Below are 25254 nucleotides of genomic sequence, written 5' to 3'. Positions count from 1 at the left end.
ACTAGAGTAAGTTTACTGAGTTGTTCTCGATTGTAGCTGCAGAAGAGGGATTGGAGAAGGAGGTGATGGGGGAGCTCAATCTGTCAACTAGCAGTCCTTAAGGAAGGAAGGGCCAGGTATACTCTCAGCACCTTATTGATAAACTACTATTGGAATTTGGGGACCTCTTTGTTGAGTCTAAAACCCTACCACCCACCCGTAACCTTGACCGTTCCATCAACCTTAAGCCTAATTCAGAATCTGTAAACATCAGAGCTTATAGGTACTCACCCACCCAAAAGTCAGAAATTGAAAAAATGGCGAGAGAAATGTTGAACCAGTCCTTCATAAGGCCTAGCCATTCCCCATTCGCCTCACCAGTGCTCCTAGTTGAGAAGAAGGATGGTTCTTGGCGATTTTGTGTGGACTACCGCCAGCTAAACGCCATAACCATAAAAGATAAATTCCCTATACCCCTAGTAGAAGATCTAATGGATGAATTGAACAACGCCACAATTTTTTTCAAGTTGTACCTTCGGTTAGGTTACCACCAGATTAAAATGAAGTCGGAAGATGTCCATAAAACTGCCTTTAGGACCCACCATGTACACTTCAAGTTCCTTGTGATGCCCTTTGGGTTCACTAATGCTTCGACCACTTTCCAATCATTCATGAACTGAATATTTGAACTTTACTTGCGAAAATTTATACTAGTGTTCTTTGATGACATTCTTGTTTATAGCCCAACCTTGGACCAACATTTGAAACACTTGAGAACTACCCTAGAGGTCCTCCGATCCAACCAGCTTTTCATCAAAAGGTCTAAGTGCTCCTTTGGCTAGGAACAGGTAGAATATTTGGGTCACTTGATATCTGGAGAGGGGGTCAAAACGGATCCCAAGAAGATAGAAGCCATGGTCAACTAGCCTAAGCCCACAACATTGAAAGCATTGAGAGGGTTCCTTGGGTTAACTGGCTGTTATAGGAGGTTTGTAAAGGGATATGGGGTGATGAGCAGACCATTGACGGAACTCTTGAAGAAAGGGAACTTCAAGTGGGGAGAGGAAGCCGAAGAAGCCTTTCAATAACTTAAGGAAGCAATGAGTGCAATCCCAACCTTAGGATTGCCAGATTTCAGTGAACCATTCATATTGGAAACGGATGCTTGTGGGGTTGGCATCGGTGTAGTTCTGCAGCAATCACTGCTGTGGTGCCAGAATGGTGCCAAGAAGTTATTGACAGCTTTGCCAATGATGAAAAGATCAGGAGGATACTAGAAGAAATGGTAGTGGAACCTAATGGGGTCGACGATTACACCGTATCAGATGGAATGCTGAGGTTTAAAGGCAAGATTGTAATTGGGGATGGAGGGAACCTCAAACAGAAAATATTGCAAACTCTACATGGATCACCAGTGGGGGGGCATTCTAGTATCCAAAACACCTACCTCAGAGTTAAATAGATATTCTATTGGCCCAACCTAAGAAGAGATGTCAAGTAGTTTGTGTTGGCATGTGACATATGTAAGAGGTGTAAGCTAGAGAATGTGTCCTACTCGGGTCTATTGCAACCCCTTCTAATGCCGGACAGAGCTTGGACTAGTGTGGCCATGGATTTTGTTGAAGGAATGCCAAGTCAAAAGGAAAAGGTAGTGTGATCGTGGTGGACCGGTTTACTAAATTTGCTCAGTTTATTGGGTTAGCTCACCCTTACACAGCCAAGGAAGTAGCTAGAGTGTTTGTGGACAGCGTGGTCACTTAGTATGGAGTGTCGAGCGCCATTATTTTAGACCGTGACAAAGTGTTTACAAGCCATTTCTGACGGGAACTAATGGGATCTATGGGAATTAAACTCAATATGTCGATAGCCTACCATCCACAAATAGATGGACAGACGGAGAGAGTTAACCAGGTGTTGGAAACTTACCTAAGGTGCATGTGTATTGGGCAACCTAAGCATTAACATCGGTGGCTGGCCTTGGCTCAATGGTGGTATAATTCCACATATTACACTTCCCTAAAAATGTCCCCCTTTGAGGCACTTTATGGGTATAAACCCCTGCTATTACCAACTGTAGGAGGACCATTTACGAATTATCGGTGGAGGAATACTTGCAGCAGAGGAGAGAGGTTTTGCAACAATTAAAACAGGAGTTGGCTTTAGCTAGGAATAGAATGAAGCAATTTGCAGACAGGAAGAGAAGCGACAGAGAGTTGGAGGTGGGAGAATAGGTGTAATTATGGCTCCGGTACTCGCATTTGAAGTCCATCAGTCAAAAGGCCAGTGAATAAATTGACCCCCAAGTATTTTGGTCCGTTCACTGTAACGGATAAGATAGGAAAGGTAGCTTATAAGCTTCAGTTACCTGAGGGAACCAAAATACACCCGGTATTTCATGTATCCCTATTAAAGAGGGCCATTGGGACCGAGTAGGCCAACCCAGAGTTACCTCTATTGCTGGAAGAGAAAGACGAGCAGAAAGAACCATAAGCTATAGTGGATAGGAGGGTGGTTTATAATCAAGGAGTTCCCCTCATCCAAGTCCTGGTAAAATGGGGACCAGAAGACACTAATGGCGACACCTGGGAGTATCTACCTAGCTTGCTGCAGTGTTTTCCAAGGGCTGCAAGTCTCCTGAGCATTTCTTGAGGATAAGAAAAGTCTTAAGGGGGGGAAATTGTCACGACTATGATGTTTTAATTTTTGTTTTTTTTTCCTTACTACTTGCTATTAGGATTCTTGTTGCATTGCTATTTGTATTGTATTTCAATTTCCAGCTGTTAGTTTGTTAGAATCAAAAGGCCATGTGAAAGGCCCTAGGGAAAGGACAAAAGATTTGGTTGTAATCGCTCGGTGGGGAGCAATCTGCTGCCTCCGCACCCACCTAAGCGAGTATATCAGCTCTTCCAGCTTTGTGGGAGAGGACAAAACAATCAATAGAACGGTTTTCCCAATTATTCTCCCTCAACGTTCTCTCTTCTCTCTCTCTATTCTCCCTCTTCTCTCTTCTTCCCTCTCGACATTCTTCCCTAGCTTTGTTCTACTCTTGAATCTCGCTGATTCAAGGTAAACATCATTGTCACATCGTGACACCGACTTAGCTCATGCAATGAGTGTAGTTAGTCGGTTTATGGAAAATCCAGGAAAATCCCACTGGAATGCAGTCAAATGGGTATTTAGATACCTAAAGGGATCATCTAAGAATGTCTTATCTTATGGTGGAGCTAATATAGGAGATCAAGCTAGTATACTAGGGTTCTTGGATGCAAATTATGCTGCTGATTTAGATAAGAGGAGATCCACATCAGGGTATGTGTTTAAGTTGTGGAACTCTGCAATCAGTTGGAAGTCTAGTCTCCAATATGTGGTGGCATTATCTACCATTGAAGCTGAATACATAGCTGTATTGGAAGCTATGTGGCTTAAGGGTCTAGTTAGTGAGCTCCTAGGGATAGATGTCAAGGCAACTTTGATGTGTGATAGTCAAAGTGCCATTCATTTGTCTAAAAATTAGGCTCATCATGAAAGGACTAAGCACATAGATGTTGGACACCACTTCATTAGAGAAATAATTGAAAAGAAAGATGTATTTCTAACCAAAGTTTCAGGTAAAGAGAATGCGATTGACATGTTTACTAAAGTTGTATCTATCACGACGTTAAGGCATTGCATGAAGATACTGCAGATTATTCCAGATGTTGATTAAAAGGAGTAGCATGGCAGTATGGGAGGGTGCAAATAGCCATGAAGTCCTGAGAAAGCCTAATCTAACTCAAATAGGTGGAGAATTTTGTTGAAACATTTGTATTAGATTAGCTAGAGAGTCTCAGGAGGGCATTTATGTCAGGGGTGTATTCGGTATTTATCTGGTTGTTTCTTTTAGAAAGTTGGTTAGTTGTACCGGTCCTATTGTAACGGCCAGTTATGTCTTGTTTGGTCTGCCTCTTATGTTCTATAAATAAGGGGTCAGGAGGTCTTGTTTTAATTCATTCTGTTTTCATTCTATCTTGAGAGAGTTATACGAGTATGTGTTGTGTGAGAGAAAAGTTGTTGAGTGCTTTGTAATCTTGGGTTAACTCTGTATCGCCTGGGGATAGGGTTGTGAGAGAGTGTCCTACAATGTATGTAATCATTCTTGTGATTCAAGATAGTGGAGAAGTTTGGATGTAGGTTTCCACCAAGGAACTGAACTAGTATAAACTTCTGTATTTTTGTGTGTATAGTTTATATTGTTATTCTTCATTTCTTGTTCTATCTGTTGTTTATTTACTTTTGAGGGTTGAGTGTTTTAATTAGTGAGGCGGAATATGAGATTACACTCTTTATTTATATTTTTTTTGTTCTTTTTATTTGTTATTATGAAAATTCATCAAAGGAGAAGAAACCCCTGATACATAAAACAAAGAGAAAAGAAAACTAATACCCTTGATACGCAAAACAAAAAGAAAAAGAAAACTAACTGTTAATTGAAAAAGAACGGTAATTTTTAAGTTGAAAGTTTACTTTATTGAAACTTCACAAAACATTGAAGATCACCTATTTTATGTATTGTTGATAATAAAAAATGATAATATAAAAGATAGAGTTTACTCTATATAACAGCTTAAGCGTTCAAATTAGATGATAGTTAACAATTCAACATGATATCAAAACAAACAAAAGTCTTAAGTTTAAACCTCACCGCTAACTCAATATTTGAATTGTTGCATGTGTTTGGTCTAGTTATGCTATGAACCTTGGCGACATGTGAGGGGGCAAAGCAATTCAATAGATGTTAACAATTTAACATGGTATCAAAGTAAGTAAAGGTCCCAAGTTTAAACCTTATCACTAACTCAATATTTAAATTATTGCATGTGTTTGGTCTAATTATGTAGTGAAGCCTAGTCACATGTAAGGGGGTATGTTGAGAGAAAATGACAATATAAAAGATAATATTAATCATCTATCTAACAAGTTATGCTTTTAAATGAAATGGTGGTTAACAATTCAGCAGTAAGGACTTAAAAGTTTGTGAATTGCTTGAAATTTTGTTTGCATTCTCCAAAAAATACCCAATGCAAGACAAATAAATATGTTTGAACTTTAGATTGGTTCCACAACTGAATGAAAATAATGACGATTCTATTATGCCCAAATTCTGTAGATCATCTATGAGGCTCTTATGGTCCAAGTCTTTTTACTCCCATTCTAAATTGTCTCAATTGTGAAATAAATCAGTGATGCTGATGGTACCTCTAAACAATTGATTGAATTTTTGTTCCCAAAACAGTAAAAATTCCTCACTTTCAGTAGCTTCAGCAATGAATGACAATCAATACAATGAAAGAAGACAAAAACATGCCTATTCGAGAGGGCCTCTCTCTCCCACGGCTTCTCCAACAGATTTTTCCACCCCTCTCTCTCTTTCTCTCCTCCCTTATATACCTACTCCTCCCACTCGTTCCAGCCACATGCTAGATTATTCTCTTCTAACTAACTTGTGACTTTTTTAGCCTTGGGTCATTTTACTTGGTTGCCCCCTGTGGTCCCCTCCTTCTTTCTCCTTTGATAAGTTTGTTTAATGGGGGTCCTAACAACACTCCCGCCCATAAGTTGCACCTTGTCCTCAAGGTGAAATTCTGGAAATTGAAGAAGAATCTGATGGTATGGCTCCCAGGTTGCTTCCAATGGGGGCAACCCCTTCCATTGAATAAGGACATCAAGGTTCCTTAGATTTTTCCCTGTGCCTGGCTTTATTCCCAACAAAAATTCCGGTGACACTTTCATTTCCAGCTCAGCTGAAAACTGATCAAGAATTTCGAGGGTTTCCCTAATTGCTCCTTTCGCCTTGCGTAGCTGCGACACGTGGAACACGGGATGGATAGCACTAGAAAGGGGTAAGGATAGCTTGTAGGCCACATTCCCGATCCTCTTCTCCATTGGAAAAGGCCCATGGAACCTTGGTGATAACTTCTCATTCAATCTCTTTGCCAACCTCTTTTGTCGATAGGGCCGAATTTTTACATAAACCATATCTCCCACGTCAAATTGCACATCTCGCCGCTTTCTATCTGCTAACTCCTTCATCCGAACTCGAGCTTTCAACAGTTGGGACTTTAATTCATCAAGAATGGAGTCCTTGCTCCAACAGCTGCTGTTCGATTGCTGAAATTGCTGTAGTACCCCTCTCAAATCTCATTAATGGGGGACGTTCACGCCCATAGACAATCTGGAATGGAGTTAACTTTGAGGATGTATGAAAGGAAGTATTGTACCAATATTTAGCCCATGGCAACCAGCTGCACCACGCCTTAGGTTTGGACGAGCAGAAACAACGAAGATAGGTCTCCAAGCTGCGGTTTAGGACCTCCGTTTGACCATCGGACTGTGGGTGGTAGGAGCTGCTCTTGTTCAATTTAGTGCCCTGCAATCGAAATAGCTCTTCCCAAAAATGACTAACAAAAATTTTATCCCTATTAGAGACAATAGAGTTTGGAACCCCATGTAACCTAACAACCTACTTCACAAAATCCCTGTTATGCTTCTTGCTGTGAATAGGTGTTTTACTGCAAGGAAATATCTGTATTTATCCGTATTTGCTTACCCGATCAACCACCACCAATATTGTATCCTTCCCCCTTGACCTTGGCAGCCCTTTAATGAAATCCATAGACACATCCTCCCAGATTTGGCTTGGAATTGGAAGCGGCTGCAGCAACCCACCAGGTGATAATGTTCATATTTATTTTGTCGGCACATAGGGCAATCACGAACATATTGTTGAATATCCCTCTTCATCCCCACCCAAAACATGTTTGAAGAGATCCTTTTATAGGTCTTGAGAACCTTGGAATGGCCTCCAATCTGACCATCATGCCCCTCCTTCAATATTAAAGGAATCAAGGTGGAGCCTTTAGGTAGATACAACTTCCCTTTGAACAGCAAGTGCCCTTCTACCAAGGTAAACCCAGGCTTTCTAGTGGGATCAGCCTTCACCTCCTTAACTATTAGTTGGAGTGTCACATCCTCCTCCACCTCCTTCTTAAGCTGGTCAAGTTGCACCACTCGAGGAACGATGAGAGTCAATAATGAAATGGATGATTGGAGACGTGAAAGGGCATTCGCTGCCTGGTTCTCCAACCCGGTTCGATATTGAATCTCACAATTATATCCCATCAACTTCATGACCCATTTTTGGCACTTCGGACTGATCTCCCTTTGTTCCATTAAAAACTTTAAGCTTTGTTGGTCTGTCCGAATAACAAATTTCCTCCCAATCAAATAGTGTCTCCACTTCCACACTGCGAATACCATGGTCATCAGCTCTCTCTCATACATGGACCTTTGTCGACCTTTGGGATTTAGAGAATGGATGAAAAAAGCTATAGGTCGCTGCTTCTGCATCAAAACAGCTCCCAATTCGTGCCCGGATGCATCAGTCTCTACCACGAACTCCTTGGAAAAATCTGGTAAGGCCAACACCGACAGTTCGGTCATCACTCCTTTAAGAGATTGAAAGGCCTGTTCTGCTAATTCATCCCAAAAAAAATTCCCCTTCTGAAGGCGGTCTGTCAATGGCCATGCTAGCCTTCCCATAATTCTTCATAAACCTCCGATAATACCCCATAAGACCCAAGAATCCCTGAAGCTCCCGTAAGGACTTAGGACTAGGCCATTCCATGACTGCCTTAATTTTTGAGTCATCCGCAACCACCCCTTCGTGAGAAATGATGTGTCCCAAGTACTCAATCTTTCGCTGCCCAAACTGACACTTCTTCGCATTAGCATACAACTGATGCACTGCTAACAACCCCGAATCTCACCTCAAATGTTCCTTGTGCTCAGCCATATCCTTGCTATAAACCAAAATGTCATAAAAAAATACCAAAACAAATTGCCTCAGCTGCTCCTTAAAGATCTCATTCATCAAGGATTGAAATGTGGCGGGGGCATTAGTTAACCCAAACGGCATAACCAAAAATTTATAATGTCCTTCATGTGTTCGAAAAGCGGTCTTAGGAATGTCCTTAGGACTAGTTCGTATTTGATGATACCCCGATTTTAAGTCTAACTTGGAAAACAGTAGCCCCATTCAATTCATCCAATAATTTTTCAATAATTGGAATGGGAAATCTATTGGGAATGGTTGCCTTGTTTAAGGCTCGGTAGTGAACGCAAAATCTCGGGTCACCATCCTTCTTCTTAACCAACAACACTGGGCTTGAAAATGGACTTACACTCGGCCTGATCAGCCCTGCTGCCAACATCTCCTTAACCAGCCTCTCGATCTCATTTTTTTGAAAGTGGGGATACCGATAAGGCCGAACATTCACTGGTGGTACGCCCGATTACAGTTTAATCACATGGTCCCGCTTCCGATGCCAAGGTAGACCCCTTGGCTACACATGTTTGAACTCCATGAATAGCTCCTGCAAGCTATCTGGAGCTGCCCCTCCAGCTTTGTTTTCAGTAGCAATCAAGCTGCCCAATTCAAGCAGCACCCCTTCCCCATTTTCCCTGAACGCCCTCATCATTGATTTCAATGTTACCAAGGTCTTGCTAAGGCTTGGATCCTCGTGGAGTGTCACAGTGGCCCCCCTGCCTTAAATCTCATCACCAATGAGCCCCAATCAACTTGTGTCTCCCCTAGGGAAGCCAACCACTTCATTCCGAGGATCACATCTGAACTCCCTAGCTCCAATGGAAGAAAATCCTCCATTATTTCCATATTTTGCAGCTTTAAGATCACCCCCTTACACACCACCGCCCCTTGAACAGCCATACCCGACCCCATAATCACCCCATATTCTTTTGTTTGTGACCTGGTCAGCCCTAAATTCTGCACTAATTCAGCTGCTATAAAATTATGGGAAGCCCCACTATCAATTAAGACCACCACCTCTTATCCTCCCACTTCCCCTTTTACTTTCATGGTTTGTGGAGGGGTTAATCCCACTGCTAAGTTAAGGGATAGCTCCACCACCTCCCTTAATTTGACTTGGTCTCCCCCTTCCCCTGATTCATCCCTTGTTTCAGCCTCCTATACATCTTCTTCTTCCTCATCCCTTTCCTTCTCATGAATCACCATTACTTGTAGCTCCCTATTCTTGCATTTATGACCCATCGAATACTTCTCATCACAATGGAAACATAACCCGTTCGCCCATTTGGCCTGCAACTCACTCTCACTCAACTTCTTGAAAGGGGGGGTGCTCCACTTACCTACTCTGCTAGCCGATGTGAGGCGGCAGTGCTGGTTGTTGCCCACTTCGGCTGTGCTAGCAGAAGGGGCCTAAGCCCCATCGACTGAAGGTTTGTTGTTGGAGTGGAAGGGGTCGATACTCGAGTTGGGTTTGATCCCAAATAACCCCCACGGACCACCCGATTCCTCTCCTCGATCTGTTGGGCCAGCTCTATCATCTGTTCCAGTTCGTTTGGCTGCAATACTCCCATGTCCGCCCAGATATCCGACCTCAGGCCATTTATAAAATGACCCTCGAGGAACGCGTCTGGCAGCTCTTCAAGGGACGAAGCCAACGTTTCAAAGTAGAGGCGGTAGTCCTTGACGGACCCGATTTGCCTAAGCGCGAGGAACCTCTCCTCCGCTGTGCCTTCTTGAGTCGATTGGAATCGACTTACCAGCAGCGCCTTGAGCTCCTCCCAGCTCCTCACTTGCCGTCGCCTTTGCTCCCATTGAAACCAGGCGAGAGAAGCCCCTTCAAAACAGAGCGCGACCGAGTCTAGTTTCTCTACGTCAGCCAAACGGTTCACGGTGAAGTAACGCTCCGCCCTAAAGACCCACCCATCAGGGTCGTCTCCCTCAAATAGGGGCATCTCCAAGTGTCGACCCCTAGTCTCCAGCCTTCCGAAGCCTTCGATCACATCGCTTTCGTCTCTTGCCCATTCTCTCACCCCCGGTGTCTCGTCCATTGTAAAGGAAGAACCCATGGGTACATTGTCCTCTCCTCATTTCCCCTTCCTATCCTTCTCCTGCGACTCCCACTTCTCTATCAATAAGTTGAATTGGTCCAACATCACCGTCATGTTCTTCTCTATGTTATGCACCTTCTAGAATTCATTCCTCATAGAATCCAACCCGACTTGCAATCCCTCCATTCGTCCTTCTATCTGTTGTTGATAAGTCTCCAACCTCCCCTCTAACTCACCCACTCTCTCAGAAACGGATATCCCCATGAATCTAGGCTAAGATACCAAATGATAGTACCTCTAAACAATTGATTGAATTTTTGTTCCCAAAACAATAAGAATTCCTCACTTTCAGTAGCTTCAGCAATGAATGACAACCAATATAATGAAAGAAGACAAAAACAGGCCATTCGAGAGGGCCTATCTCTCCCACGACTTCTCCGACAGATTTTTCCACCCCTCTCTCTCTTCTCTCCTCCCTTATATACCTACTCCTCCCATTTGTTCCAACCACATGCTAGATTATTCTTTTCTAACTAACTTGTGGCTTTTTTAGCCTTGGGTCATTTTACTTGGTTGCCCCCTATGGTCCCCACCCCTTTCCCCTCCTTCTTTCTCCTCTGATAAGTTTGTTTCATAGGGGTCCTAACAGATGCCTGTAGGAAAAATTAAGATGTGATTCTAAATTGTCTCAATTGTGAAATAAATTAGTGATGCCTATAGGAAAATTAAGATGTGAGTATAATTGTCTCAATTGTGAAATAAATCGGTGATGCTTGTAGGAAAAATTAAGATGTGAGTCACCTTGAGATCTAAGTTTGAAGGAATGGGAGGGATGGGTGTCCAAAGAGAGGGAGGGAGTGGAGAAAATTCTTGCATAAGTTCTTCAACCTTCCAAGGGGGAATTGCATGTGTTTGAATAATGGAAAGAGGAAAAGGTGTAATGAGAAAAGTGGTTTGTCATGTTCCTAATAACTAAGGGGGGATACATTCTTGGGTAGAAGGAATGGGCAGATGAAAGATCATTATTCTGGAAGGATGTTAGACAATTGCATATTTTGAAAGTTGTAACTTTGAAAAGTGGTGGCCCTTTTGGCTCTAAAAGCTAGCTACAAATTAGTGTATAATTCCTGATTGCATTCAGTGTAAAAGGAAGAAAAGAAATTAATCAAAAACTTTTGATTTCCCTCTCAATCTCTCTTTTCTCTCTCTCTCTCTCTCTCCCTCTCTCTCTTTCTTGGATTTCCCCCTATCTTTCTGTCTTCCCTCGTCCTCTGAAATTCTTCTCATTTCCTTCTAATTTCTTAATCGGATTCTCACCAATTTAGTGAGAACTTTTTGTCAGATTCAAGGATCTGACATTTTGGTATCAGAGCAAGTCCTATGCTGACAATCTCACAAGAATCTTCTCTTTCAATGGCAGAAGGCACCAGAATGAAGAAAATGGAGTTGCAACTGCAGTAGGTGGCTGCAACGATGGTAGAACCGCAGAATCGAATGGGATACATGGAGGGAGCCATAGAATCAAGGGTGGAAAAGAAGCTGGACAGTGCAATTGGACAGTGCAATTGAAAGGTTGAAGAGTGATATTGAAAGCCAGATGAGGGAACAAAATAACCAAATGCGGGAACAAATACAGTAGTTCATGCTAACATTTGCAAGACAAAAGCGAGTAAGTCTCTCTCTCGAATTCCCTCCTCGGGAGAGATCGGAACCAATATTAACCGGAAGTGGGGCGGTTCCCGGGCCTACTAGAACTTATGAAACTGAAGAAGAACTAGCTGGCAGGGAAACTTTTGAAGGAAGAAGACAAGGGGTGCAAACTGCCCAATTCTAGCCGTGTATGCCCCTACCTAAAATGAAAATTCCAGTATTTGATGAAGAAAGACCTAGGTGGTGGGTGAGAAGGTGAGAGAGAATATTTAGTGTGTACAACATTTTGGAACAACAGAGGGTCACATTGGCCTTTGCTTACCTTAATGACGTAGGAGACGCCTGGTTTCAAGGTTGGATTCGGGATAGGGACGATTATCAATGGATAGAATTTGTAGAAAACCTATGCGAAAGATTTGGAGAAAGAGGTTTAATCGATGTTGTCGAAGAATTTAACAAGCTGAAACATGAAGAATCGGTGCGGGTGTATCAGTCAAAGTTTGAGGAATTAAAATCACTCATGATGAACCTTAACCCTCATCTAACTGAAGCATACTTCGTCTCAAGCTTCATCAGTGGTTTGAGCGAAGAACTGAGGGCCACGGTCAAAATGTTGAGGCCAAGAACTGTAAAGGAAGCAACAGGAAATGCTAGGTTACAGGAAATGACAGTCGAGGCTTTAATAAAGAAACAATGACTGCAAGCAAAAGGGGCAAGTTCAGGGCCCTTCTAGCAAGGAAACAAGGGATATGGCAAGGAGCAAATCAAATTCAGCCTGGAGTCGAAGGGGTTGACAACAACATCCACTAATAATCCGGCTCAAGCACAAGGAGGAAGGATTATGGAACAAAGGAGGTAGGCAGGGCAATGTTTCTGTTGTGGAGACAAATACACTCCTAGGCATCAATGCAGAAAGCAACTACTTTGGCTAGAAGGAGAAGAAGAAATAGTATAAGAGGAAGAGGAGTCAATGGTTAAGCCAACACCCGGATAGCAATGCATCGGAATATTTGTTGAACTTGCCCCAACAGTTTCCTCAAGCAACCCAACTTCTCTACATTTCATGAGGAACAGGAAAATTTTTAGGAGGGGGGCGGGGGGGGGGGGGGGGGGGAGAATTGTCATGTTCCTAATAACTAAGGGCGGATACATTCTTGAGTAGAAGGAATGGGCAGATGAAAGGTCATTCTTCTAGAAGGAAGTTAGATAGTTGCAATATTTTGAAAGCTATAACTTTGAAAAGTGGTGGCCCTTTTGGCACCAAAAGCTAGCTACAATCAGTATATAATTACTAATTGCATTCAGTGTAAAAGGAAGAAAAGAAATTAATCAAAAACTTCTGATTTCCCTTTCAATCTCTCTCTCTGTGATTTCCCTCCTATCTTTCTGTCTTCCCTCTTCCTCTGAAATTCTTCTCATTTCCTTCTAATTTCTTAACTGGATTCTCACCAATTCAGTGAGAACTTCCTATCAGATTTAGGGATCAAACATGGTTATGTCTGGAGATAAGGCTAGATGGTTTTCTGAGATTTTCTTGTAGAGTGTTGCCATGATGCATGAAAATGTTATATGGTAGCTTATTATGCATTAAAGCATGATATGTGCATTGTATGTGTGAGCATTGTGAGCAGCATGCATGATGTGAACCAAGCATGTATGGAATACAAAGGTACATTGCTATATATGTGTGTGTGTGATCCCTCTTGGTTGGGAAATGTGTGGAAGGTCAAGGGTTAACCTTCGAGGTCCTTAGGCTATGCAAATGATTTAGTCGAGAGTGGGGTATGGGCATGAATCTAAGGGTGCACGCGAGAAAAAGAGGAATGCGAAAATGTAAATTTAGGATAGATGAGCATTGTATGTGATTGCATTACCATGACATGTCTTATCAAGAATTTATTCTCATGCCATTTTAATGTTCTAGATCATGCGAGGGATGGGAAGGAAGACCAACTTGGGGCTAGACAAAGGGTGAAAGTTGTATGGCCATGCAGTACTGTTGAAACATTTCATAGTATGTTCAGTAGCTTGTTGATGTATTAGAGCTATACATGAGATATATAGAATGAGAACATTGCGATTGTTAGTGTTAAAAAGGAATTTTGAAGAGAATAGAACTCCTTAACTTTATTCTGTGTGTAAGCTAATCTATATATACAAGAGAGCTCCTAATAATTCTCCTAAAAACTAGGATTAGATTACAAACCTAATTAGTAGGACTAGATTACAACAATAGCTTTATAATTTACAAATTTACATAGGAGATTAAAAACTTAAAACAAATAAAGCTTTAGTTCTTATCTTCTCGGCTCCTTATCCTCTTCTATTCAATCGCCAACTATTCAAACTTTAAACTTCAATTGTTGACACTCCCCCTCAAGATTGAGAATAGATATCCCATTCCAAGCTTGCTAGTCATCCTTTGATACACGGCTACGGGTAACCCTTTAGTTAGAATATCTGTAAGCTGTTCACAAGATGATATATACGGGGTACAAATCAAACCACTATCCAATTTTTCTTTGATAAAATGTTTGTCCACTTCAACATGCTTAGTTCTATCATGTTGGATTGGATTGTGAGTAATATTTATTGCTAACTTCTTGTCACAATAGAGTCTCATAGGTGCTTCCAAAGTGATTTTCAAGTCATCTAGTAATATTTTTGTTGAAATATGATAAATTCAATAATTCCTCCAATCTCTGTAAAATCTAGGAGGACATAAGATCTTATCTATCTCTAAAGTTTAGGAAGTTTGTTATTAGATATGTTGTTGTATTTGTATTTTAAATGAGTTTGTTTGTATTTTAAATTTCCTAGATTGTAGGAACTTTAGTCTATTTAAACATCTTATGGTATAATCAAAGTGTGGGACGGAAGTAGGTTTTCTCTTCCGAGATCTTCCAATCCAGACTTTGTTCTTATTATTTGTTCCAATTTTTCAACATAGTATCAGAGCCTTCATTCTGCTCTTAGAATCTCATCGTGCCTTCATTGCACTCTTGCCTCTCGGTCCTTATTTCCTTCCCTAAGCCTTCATTGCCCTCTCTTGGTTTTCTTGGTACTAAGGATGTCGGGAATCTCGGATATTAATCCTGGTTTAGCTACTGGTGAGTCAGAACCAGATCTGATTACTGGAACAATTGGAAGTGGAGGAACCTTCCCTGGTTCGGGTAGTGGAGAACTGCTGGGCATGCATGTATCCTACAGATTGGATGGCAAGAATTACCTCCAATGGGCGCAACTTGTTCGAACTTTTCTGGAAGGACGGGGGAAGCTAGGACATCTCACTGCTTCGCCACCAAAGTCTACTGATCCAGCCTTCCCTACATGGGATATCGAGGACTCTCTTATCATGTCATGGCTATGGAATGCCATGCAACCTGAGGTTAGTAAAAACTATATGTTTTTAGATTCAGCCAAGGCTATTTGGGACACCATTAGGCAGACTTATTCCAAGGTATAGGATGCTTCGGTTATATTTGATATCAAAACAAAGATTAATAGTACTAGACAAGGATCTCTAACTGTTACTGAGTACTTTAACAAGATGAATGGCCTTTGGTTAGAGCTAGATCAATATCAAGAAATCAAGATGATATGCAGTGATGATGCTGCCACACTCAGCCGAATCATTGAAAGAGATAGGATTGTGGAATTCTTAGCTGGATTAAATGCTGAATTTGATCAAGTTAGGATTCAGATCTTTGGAAGGGAGAAGCTACCATCCCTGAATGAAGTCTTTGCTATGGTAAGGAGTGAAGAAAACCGAAGGGGAGTCAAGTTGAATGAAAGTGGAATCGAAGGATCAGCCATGGTGACAGCAAGAAAGGATGGGACGCGGTTCAGAGCGGGTAAACCAGAAGCAAAGAATCGTGAGGGACTATGGTGTAGTTTCTGCAACAAGCCTAGGCATACTCGAGATAATTGCTTCAAACTTCATGGCAAGGAGGCTGTGTTAAAGAAGATGGGAGGTTTCAAAAATATGGCAGCACAAAAACAGGCTTACATATCTACCAAAGAACAGTACGAGGAAGGAGAAACAACCAGTAAGATAGAATCAAATTCAAGTACTGATCTTGCACAACTTGATGGTGAGGAAATTAACAAACTTAAGGCTTTTCTTAAGACTATCAACAATGGGAACTGTGTTTTCGCCCAGCAAGGTAATTGTTTACATTCAGCCTCTCTTAATGCCTCTAAATCTGATAAGAATGACATTTGGATCCTAGATTTAGGAGCCACTGATCATATGACTCCTAATTCATTGGTTTTTGACACTTATGAGCCTATTGTAACCTCTAAACAGATTACCATTGCTAATAGGACTTCAGTACCCATCAAAGGTCGAGGAACAGTCATCCTCAGTCCCAATATTACCCTTCAAAAAGTTCTACATGTGCCAAATCTATCTACCAACCTTGTGTCTATTCATAGTCTTACTAATGACCTAAACTGCTATGCCACTTTCTTTGCTAATGTGTGTGAATTTCAGGCCCTGAAGACCGGGAAGATGATTGGTGCAGCTAGGGTACAGCATGGGCTGTATTTTCTGGAAAGAAAAGGAGAGGAACCTTCGGCTGGAAATCAAGTCTTTGAGACTGCTGCATTCTCTCATTTTTCATCTAACCACACTGCTCATGTTTGGCTGCAACATTACAGATTTGGTCATCCCCCATTCCCTATTCTAAAAACAATGTTTCCTTCTTTGTTTCAGTCCTTAGACCTTAGTGAATTTCAGTGTGATGTGTGTGCAGTTTCTAAGCATCACCGAGTGTCCTATCCCCCTAGTAATAAGCGATCATCTACACCTTTCTCTTTGATTCATTTCGATCTTTGGGGGCCCTCTAAAATACCAAATTGTTCAGGGGCTCGGTGGTTTATTTCATTTATTGATGATTATACTCGAATGACTTGGGTTTTCTTATTAAAAGAAAAGGCTGCTGTTAGCACCATTTTACCATATTTCTGTAAGTTAATTTCCACTCAATTCAAGTGTTCTATCCAGAAATTTCGAACTGATAATGCAAAGGATTATGTTAACAATCATTTGCATCAATTTTTTCAACAAGAAGGGATCATTCATGAGTCTTCTTGTGTAATATCTAAGGATGTGACCTTTGATGAAAACTCTACTATAAAAGATATAAACTTAGATGAATCTAAGGGAAATGAAAGGAATACTAAAGCTGTGGAAGTTGAACAACAACTAGGACCTTCAGAAAATGTCTTAGATAGCCTTATAAACCTAAATCCAGAAGAAGAGATGTCTGAAAATACAATAGACAGTCCTATAGATCAGGACCTAGACTATAGTAGAGAGAGTGAAGGGCCATCTAGCATAGAAAGTGATCAAAACCATGAGAGGTATAATGTTGCAAGAGATAGGCAATGAAGAACTGTGAGACCCCAGTTAGGTATGGGTATTCGGATTTAGTTTCCTATGCACTTTCAAGTGCAATAGAAGAAGCTGGTAAGGAGCCTCTTACATTTGAAGAGGCAATGCACTCTAAAGACTCCAAGAAATAGCAAGCTGCCATGAAGTCTGAAATGGAGTCCCTTATGAAAAATGAGACTTGGAACTTCGTAGATAAACCCTTAGGGAAGAGGGTGGTGGGCTGTAAGTGGTTATTCAAGATTAAGGAAGGTGCCGAGAAAGAAGATAAGCCTAGGTACAAGGCTAGGCTAGTGGCTAGGGGCATCACTCAAGTGCCCGGCATAGATTTTAATGAAGTATTATCACCCGTTGTGAGACTTCAATTAGGATCCTTTTAGCCATATCAGCACACTTGATTTAATCCTTGATCAAATGGATGTCGCCACAGCCTTTCTACATGGAGAGTTAGAGGAAAATATTCTTATGGAGCAACTTAAGGGATTTGAGGTTAGAGGGAAAAGAGAGCAAGTATGTTTGCTTAGGAAGTCTCTTTATGGATTGAAGCAATCCCCTAGGCAATAGTATAAGAAATTTGACTCTTTTATGATAGTAAGGGTTTAAAAGAAGTGCATTTGACAGCTGCGTTTATTTCAAACATATGTCTAGTAAGATATCGATATACCTTTGTCATAGGCCGAGGCTATATGAGTAATTAGAGTAGCATGGGCAGTATTGTAATAGCTGGGAGAGGAATAATTCAAATTCCTCAAGTGGGCAGTTAGTTACTGCCGCACCACTTGTATCTTGCTTATAAATAATAGCTGGTCGAGGATGGGGAAATTATGTGGGGATTATTCCACAATTTCCTTTCCCTCCCTTTCTCAATTTGCTCTCATTTCTCTCTCTGATTCTAGAACTTACTTTCCCTCTCATTTTTTCCTTCTCATTCTCTTCTTCTTTTCGCACTTCCTTCTCAATTTCGGAAGGAAACCTCTTGTCAGATCCGAGTCTGACATTTGGTATCAGAGCCAAGACCTGGAGAGGTAATGGTTGATGGAACGCGCGCTAAACAATTGGAGAACCGACTGGATGCAATCGAAATTGGATTGCGACACCACCAGGAGTGGGTGGACAAGAGGTTGGAGATGATGGAGTTGGGAATGAGGCACACGCAGGAGGAGATCCACAGGAGTAGATCGGAATACACGGAATCGCTGGATTGCGCGGTGAATGGCATCCGGGAAGAATTCGCAGGCCTCAGTCAGCAACTCACGGCAGTTTTGAGCATGTTTGCGAGGCAACTGAATGCCAGCTTGCCAACGGATTTTCCTTCCAGACCGCCATCTGCACCAATCCTGACTTCCTCGATGTTCCGTCCACGACATCCGGATCCAAGAGGTGGTGGAGATTCAGCTGAATTCGGCAAAGGTATGAATTACCGATGCCAGGGAGGGACCAATCCATCCCATCCTAGTCCACGAATGGAGATCCCTGTTTTCGATCGGGAAAGGTCGAGGTGGTGGGTACGCAGGTGTGAACGGGTATTCTACCAGCATCGCGTCGCTGAAGGGGATAAGGTATGTTTGGCTGCTTCCTACTTAGATGATGTGGCGGATGCTTGGTTCCAAACATGGAGCCATGGGAGAGGGGATTTGAGTTGGCCGGAGTTTGTTAGTCAGTTGTGTCGAAGGTTTGGGGAGAAGAACCGATCGAATGTCATTGAGGAGTTCAACAAATTGAAACAAAATGGCATGGTGGAGGATTATCAAACTAGATTTGAAGAATTGAGGGCCTTACTTTCATTGTCTCATCCATATTTAGATGAGGAGTATTTTGTTTCAAGCTTTATCAGTGGGTTGGAGGAGTTAATTAGGCCTACGGTTAAGATGTTGTTTCCCACCACAGTGGCCCAAGCAGCTGAACAAGCTTGCTTGCATGAGCTGTCGATGGAGACCTTTGCTAGGAGGCATCAGCTGTCATCCAAAACCAACCGAGAGGAGCACAACCTGGGGACGTATCCCAGGGGTAATACATCCCATTGGCAGAGAGGGGGATCCATGGGGAGGACCAGTCCGCCTACCGTACAGCCCAAAAATCTGTCAGTAGATCAGAAGAGACAATTAGGCTTATGTTTCCGTTATGGAGAGAAGTATGGGCCGGACCATCAGTGCAAGAAACTCTTCCTCACTATGGAGGCACAGGAGGAAGGGGAAAACAAAGAAGCAGGAATAGAGGAGGAGGAGGATAGGTTGGAAGAGAATGAAGGAGGAGAAATCTCCATACATGCTCTGCAAGGTCAAGTAGCTGGTAGAGTCATTAAGGTGAAGGGAATGGTCCGCAAAAGAAGCCTAGTGGTGTTGATTGACAGTGGTAGCACTCATAGTTTCCTTAATGAAACCACTGCCTACAGCTTACAGTGCAATCTGCAGGAAACACCTCCTCTCTCAGTACTAATAGCCAACGGAACTAAAATGGTTAGTCAACTAAGATGCAGGGGATTCAAGTGGTTAATGAGTGGGCAGGAGTTCTCGGCTGATCTGAGAATACTCAAACTGGGAGGGTGCCATGTTGTGTTGGGGGTTGATTGGATGAAAATCGTGAGTCCGTTGGTGTTTGATTTCAACACTTTGGAGGTCACATTTAATTGGGAAGGACAGCAAGTAACCCTTCACAGCAGTCAGGAAATGGGAGAATGTAAGGTGGTGTCTGGGAAGAGAATCCAAAAATTGTTGGATCAAGGAAGTACAACTGTGGGACAACTACACTCCATCTATGCAATGGAGGTAGGGGGGAAGCTCGCAGGGAGTCCACCACTTGTACCTCACAGAGACAAGTTGCTGTTAACCATGAATGGCCAGATACACCCTCTTAGTCCTATTCACGATTTATTAATAGAATTTGAGGATCTGTTTGCCACTCCCCAGTCCCTTCCACCCCACCGAATACTTGATCACTCCATTCACCTTAAACCCAAAGTGAACCTGTTAATTTGAAGGCCTACCGATATTCCCCCATACAGAAGGCAGAAATAGAGAAACTAATGCAAGAAATGCTAACCAAAAACCTTGTTCAACCCAGCCAAAGCCCCTATGCTTCACCAGTCCTCTTAGTAAAAAAAAAGGATGGATCATGGAGGTTTTGTGTGGATTATAGGCAGCTTAACTCACTAACCATCATGAACCAATTCCCTATTCCCATCATTGAAGACCTGCTGGATGAATTAACCGAAGCATCCATTTTTTCTAAATTAGATTTAACCTCTGGTTACCACCAAATCTGCATGAACCCCCTAGACTGCCCTAAGATCGCTTTTAGAACCCATCAAGGGCATTACGAATTCTTGGTAATGCCCTTTGGCCTAACTAATGCTCCAACCACTTTCCAAGTATTGATGAACCACATTTTTGCTCCATATTTGCGCAAATTTGTCTTGGTATTTTTTGATGACATCCTCATAAATAGCTCCACCTTAGCACAACACCTAACCCACCTAAAGTTGGCATTTCAGATCCTTAGATTTCATAAACTATATGTGAAGAGGTCTAAATGCTCATTTGCAGAAGAGAAGGTGGAGTAACTGGGCCATATCATATTAGGTCAGGGAGTGAGCACCGATCCACACAAAATTGAAGCAATGAAGAGCTGGCCATGTCCAAAGACACTGAAGGAACTGAGGGGTTTCCTAGGCCTGACTGGATATTACAGAAGGTTTATAAGAGGCTATGGGGTGATAAGCAAGGCACTGACTAATCTATTGAAGAAGAACAGCTTCCAGTGGGGCCCAAAAGCAGAGGAATCCTTTGAAGCTCTCAAGGCAGCCATGACTCAAGCCCCAACATTAAGCCCTTTCGGATTTCTCGAAGGAATTTATCCTAGAAACGGATGCATGTGATACTAGAATAGGGGCTGTGCTTAGCCAAGAAGGACGACCGGTGGCGTACCTAAGCCAATCATTGGCTCCACGTCATCTGGGTCTCAGCATCTATGACAAAGAGCTGCTGGCTGTTCTAATGGCGGTGGAAAAATGGAGGTACTATTTGGAGGGCAAGAGATTCACCATTAAAATCGACCACGAGAGCCTCAAATTCTTAGCTCACCAACGAGTACATAATCAGTTACAATGGAAAGGAATTACAAAGCTCATGGGCTTTGACTTCGTCATCCTTTACCGACAAGGGAAAGAGAACAGAGCAGCTGATGCCCTGTTTAGGAGGGAGGGCTCAGCATCTTGCCTTGCCATTTCAGCGTTAGTTCCGGATTGGGTGCAGAAAATTGCCCACAGCTACGACCAGACTTCGTGGATCAAGGATATACTCACCAAGCTAGCAGTCAGTACCACTTCTGAACCAAACTATCAATTAAAAGGGGGACTTCTAAGGTTCCAAAACAGAGTGGTTATTGGGGATGACACTCAGTTGAAGCAAAAGATCCTACAGAGCCTGCATGACTCGCCCATTGGGGGTCACTCTGGGCTCAACGTCACTTACCAGCAGGTCAGACAACTCTTCTACTGGAAGGGGCTAAAACGAGACGTGAACAAGTTTGTGTTGGCATGTAGTACATGTCAGAGGTGCAAACATGAACAAATACCCTACCCAGGCCTCCTTCAACTGCTGGAAATTCCGTCGCAAGCTTGGGAATTGATTTCGATGGACTTTGTGGAAGTGTTACCGAAATCTGAGGGAGCGGACACTCTATTGGTGGTAGTCGACAAACTGACCAAATTCAGCCACTTCCTTACTTTGGCTCATCCGTTCACAGCAGCGGAAGTAGCTCGGAAGTTGATGGACACAGTCTTTAAGATTCATGGCTTACCCAAGGCGGTTGTATCTGATTGTGACAAGGTCTTCACCAGCCAATTCTGGAAGACTTTATTTTAGGGGTTGGGCATCAAACTACACCTATCTTCGGCTTACCATCTTGAAACGGATGGACAGACGGAAAGAGTTAACCAGTGCCTGGAGACCTATCTACAATGCCTTTGTATTTCCAAACCTCGAAGCTGGAGTCGTTGGGTGGCCTTGGCACAGTGGTGGTATAACACCAATTACCATACAACACACAAACGAACCCCTTTTGAAGCTCTGTTCGGGTATTTACCTCCCGTTATTCCGGCAGTAATGTAGTACTCTCCCACCGAAACCTCAGCTGACCTGAAGGAAAGGCAAGAAGCTCTCCACTCAATCAAGCAAGAACTGACCCTCGCTAGCCAAATAATGAAACAACTGGCCAATAAGCATAGAACGGAAAGGCAGTTTGAAGAAGGAGAAGAAGTTTATCTCAAGGTCAGAAGATTCCAACAGCATTTGTTTTGCAAATGACCAATGTCTAAGCTCAACCCCAAGTTCTACGGGCCATTCATAATTCTAGCTAAGGTGGGACCGGTGGCCAATCACCTGCAGTTGTCGGACAGAGTGGGACTGCACCCCGTCTTCCACGTCTCGCTCTTGAAGAAATCATTCGGTCTTACGGAGCTCACCAGTCAAACACTACCAGCCTCGCTGGAGGCCATAGAAGACTCAGGAGAACCCCTGGCAATGTTGGACAAACGCGTCATATACAATGATACTGCGCCATTGACTCAAGTCCTGGTCTGGCCTCCTCTAATTTCTTCAGGACGAGAAATACTTTGGGGGGGGGGGAATTGTCATAGGCCGAGGCTATATGAGTAATTAGAGTAGCATGGGCAGTATTGTAATAGCTGGGAGAGGAATAATTCAAATTCCTCAAGTGGGCGCGCGCTGGGCAGTTAGTTACTGCCGTGCCACTTGTATCTTGCTTATAAATAATAGCTGGTCGAGGATGGGGAAATCATGTGAGGATTATTTCACAATTTCCTTTCCCTCCCTTTCTCAATTTGCTCTCATTTCTCTCTCCGATTCTAGAATTTACTTTCCCTCTCATTTTTTCCTTCTCAATCTCTTCTTCTTTTCGCACTTCCTTCTCAATTTCGGAAGGAAACCTCCTGTCAGATCCGAGTCTGACAACCTTCTCCTATATATAGATGATATGTTGATTGCTAGTCAATCAGCCACAGAAATCCAAAATTTAAAGCTAAGATTGAGATCAACCTTTGAAACGAATGAATTAGGAGAAGCTAGGAAGATATTAGGCATAGAAATTAGGAGAAATAAGTAGCATAGACAGCTTATCCTATCCCAAAAGGCATACCTTAGTAAGTTGGTTAAGAAGTTTAATATGCTGGATGCAAAGGAGGTTTCAGTCACCTTTGCACATCACTTTAAACTCTCCCATGAGCAGTCCCCAAGTAGTGAAGCAAACATGAGAGAAATGAGTAAGATTCCTTACTCAAATGCAAGGGCGAGCTTGATGTACAACATGGTCTATGCAAGGCTGGATTTGGCTCATGCTATGAGTGTATCTAGCAGATTTATGGCCAATCTGGGTAGGGCTCATTGGGATGCTGTGAAATGGATATTGAGATATGTGAAAGGAACATTAGATATGACTTTGGTTTATGGTGGAGCAAAGTGAGAAGAAGAACCTTGCATTTTAGGGTTTTCGGATGCTGATTATGCAGCAGACCTAGATAGGAGGAGATTCTCAACCGGATATGTTCTTCAGCTATGGAATTCTACAATAAGCTGGAAGACCAACCTGTAGCCGTGGTGGGTCTTTCCACCACTGAGGTTGAATACATTGTTGTCATGGAAGCAATCAAGGAAGGTCTTTGGTTGAAAGGGATTGTGGGTACTCCTAGGAAGAAATGTTAAGGTTGAGTTAAGATGTGATAGCCAAAGTGCAATCCACTTGGCTAAGAATCAATCCCACTATGAAAGAACCAAACATATTGATGTTAGGTATCATTTCATTAGGGAGATCCTAGAGGAGGAGGAAGTAAGCCTAATTAAGGTTGTAGGAGAAAATAATGCAGCTGATATTTTTACCAAACCTGTTCCATTGTCCAAACTACATCATTGTTTGAATATATTAAATGTTTGTTGTGTCGAGTGATCAGGTATAGCATGAAGTCCCTGAAGAGAACAGGATCAGCTTTAGAGGATGGGTTGAACTAAAGGCAAATGGTTGAGTATTGTTAAAAGTTTGCCTCGAGTCAATACAATCAGTGAAGGCAATTGTGTTAAGTGGCTAAAGTATAGATGGGTGGTTTTTATTTGTTCCAACTGTAATTTAGTTAAGTTGGGGGGTTAAAACAGGTAATATCTAATTCTAATAATTTGTATTGGGATGCCAGCCCACTTAGTCTATAAACAAGGGGGCAAGGGGGTTAGTTGTTTTACTGAAATTCATTTTTGCGATTGCAACTTCTGTTTTCATTCAGAGAGAAAAGGCTAGAAAGTGGGATGGACCTTTGTATCTTGGTGAGCAATTGAGGGTGTACTAGGGTATTGCTATACTGATTGTTTGTCAATAAAGTAAGGCTGCTCTCGGGAGGATTCTAAGGCTGGATGTAGGTTCACTCCAAGAGTGAACTGAACCAGGATAAAAATCTGGTGTTCATTGTGTGGTTTGATTTCTTGTTTCTATTTCTGTTCAATTTATTATTCTGTTGTTTATTTTTTCTGTTCTGTTATTTCAATCAACCGTGAGTGTGTGCGATTGTGAGAGGCCTAATCCCGTCTAAAGGATTAAATCTAGTGATCCCTTAGTTAACAGCGATAATTCATACTTGATGTTATCTTGCTTAAATGTTATGATAATGATGGATTTGTGAAAAATGAAACCCCCAATAACGAAAACCAGACCTGGACTGAATCTGAAACTGAGGGCCTAATCTCATCTCAAGGTATCAACGAAACATCCATCTAAAGAAGACTCCCTTGCAACTTCTTGTAGTAGGATCATAGGAGGGCGCCTGGTTGGAGGCAAGGTGGGATAAATGTATACTGTCCTTACCCACCACCGACTAGGCTGACTTAGAGAGTCTTCAAGCCTTGAACCTGGCCAACTAGAATTCACCCCACCCCAATTGGGGCAGCGCAAGTGCGGGCCTTGATGGGGCTTTGTAAAATTGCCAAGTCTCCTTGAACTTGTTAGGCAAACTTTGGATTGTATCTAATTCTTTGTTTTAATTTCTTTTTCTAGATACATTTTGTAAATGATGTAGCCAGTCCTATATGTTTTAAGGCACCTAAGGAGCTAAAAATTTGGCACAATAGTATTTTTAGAGATTATAGTGGGGTTTGTTGCTGAAAGGCAAAACTGATATTATGGCGACCATCTTATTAGTCAACTAACTACTAATTTTTACAGTTTGAATACATGATAACTGGTGAACAGGAGAATTACATTTTTGTGAACTCAAGGTTCGTGAGGTTTCTTCTGTCTTCGTCATTGTGATACTGTTCTATAAA

The 25254-nt window shown here is 42.3% G+C and overlaps 2 protein-coding genes across 2 annotated transcripts in view; both read left to right on the top strand.

Annotated features, from left to right (window-relative positions):
- The window catches only part of LOC127803431 (probable inactive ATP-dependent zinc metalloprotease FTSHI 4, chloroplastic), a 120338-nt gene that overhangs the window by 34345 nt on the left and 60739 nt on the right, over positions 1 to 25254 (top strand). The gene's annotated exons all lie outside the window — the stretch shown is intronic.
- LOC127803432 (uncharacterized) lies at positions 13255 to 16292 on the top strand. The gene is made up of 2 exons (XM_052339647.1): positions 13255 to 15707; positions 16037 to 16292. Exons 1-2 carry the CDS (start codon positions 15092 to 15094, stop codon positions 16069 to 16071), a joined length of 651 nt encoding a protein of 216 aa, XP_052195607.1. The 5' UTR covers positions 13255 to 15091; the 3' UTR covers positions 16072 to 16292.

The sequence above is a fragment of the Diospyros lotus genome, chromosome 6 (genome assembly GCF_014633365.1).
Source record: "Diospyros lotus cultivar Yz01 chromosome 6, ASM1463336v1, whole genome shotgun sequence".
Lineage (NCBI taxonomy): Eukaryota > Viridiplantae > Streptophyta > Magnoliopsida > Ericales > Ebenaceae > Diospyros > Diospyros lotus.
Note: the sequence above shows the minus strand (reverse complement) of the source record. Positions and strands in the feature narration are given on the sequence as shown.

Excerpts from the sequence above, each read along its gene's own strand:
- LOC127803432 (XM_052339647.1), top strand. The coding sequence starts at position 15,092 with ATGAATGGCCTTTGGTTAGAGCTAGATCAATATCAAGAAATCAAGATG. Across the intron at positions 15,708-16,036 it reads CTGTGTTTTCGCCCAGCAAG|GCCCTGAAGACCGGGAAGAT; the intron begins GTAATTGTTTAC and ends TGTGAATTTCAG.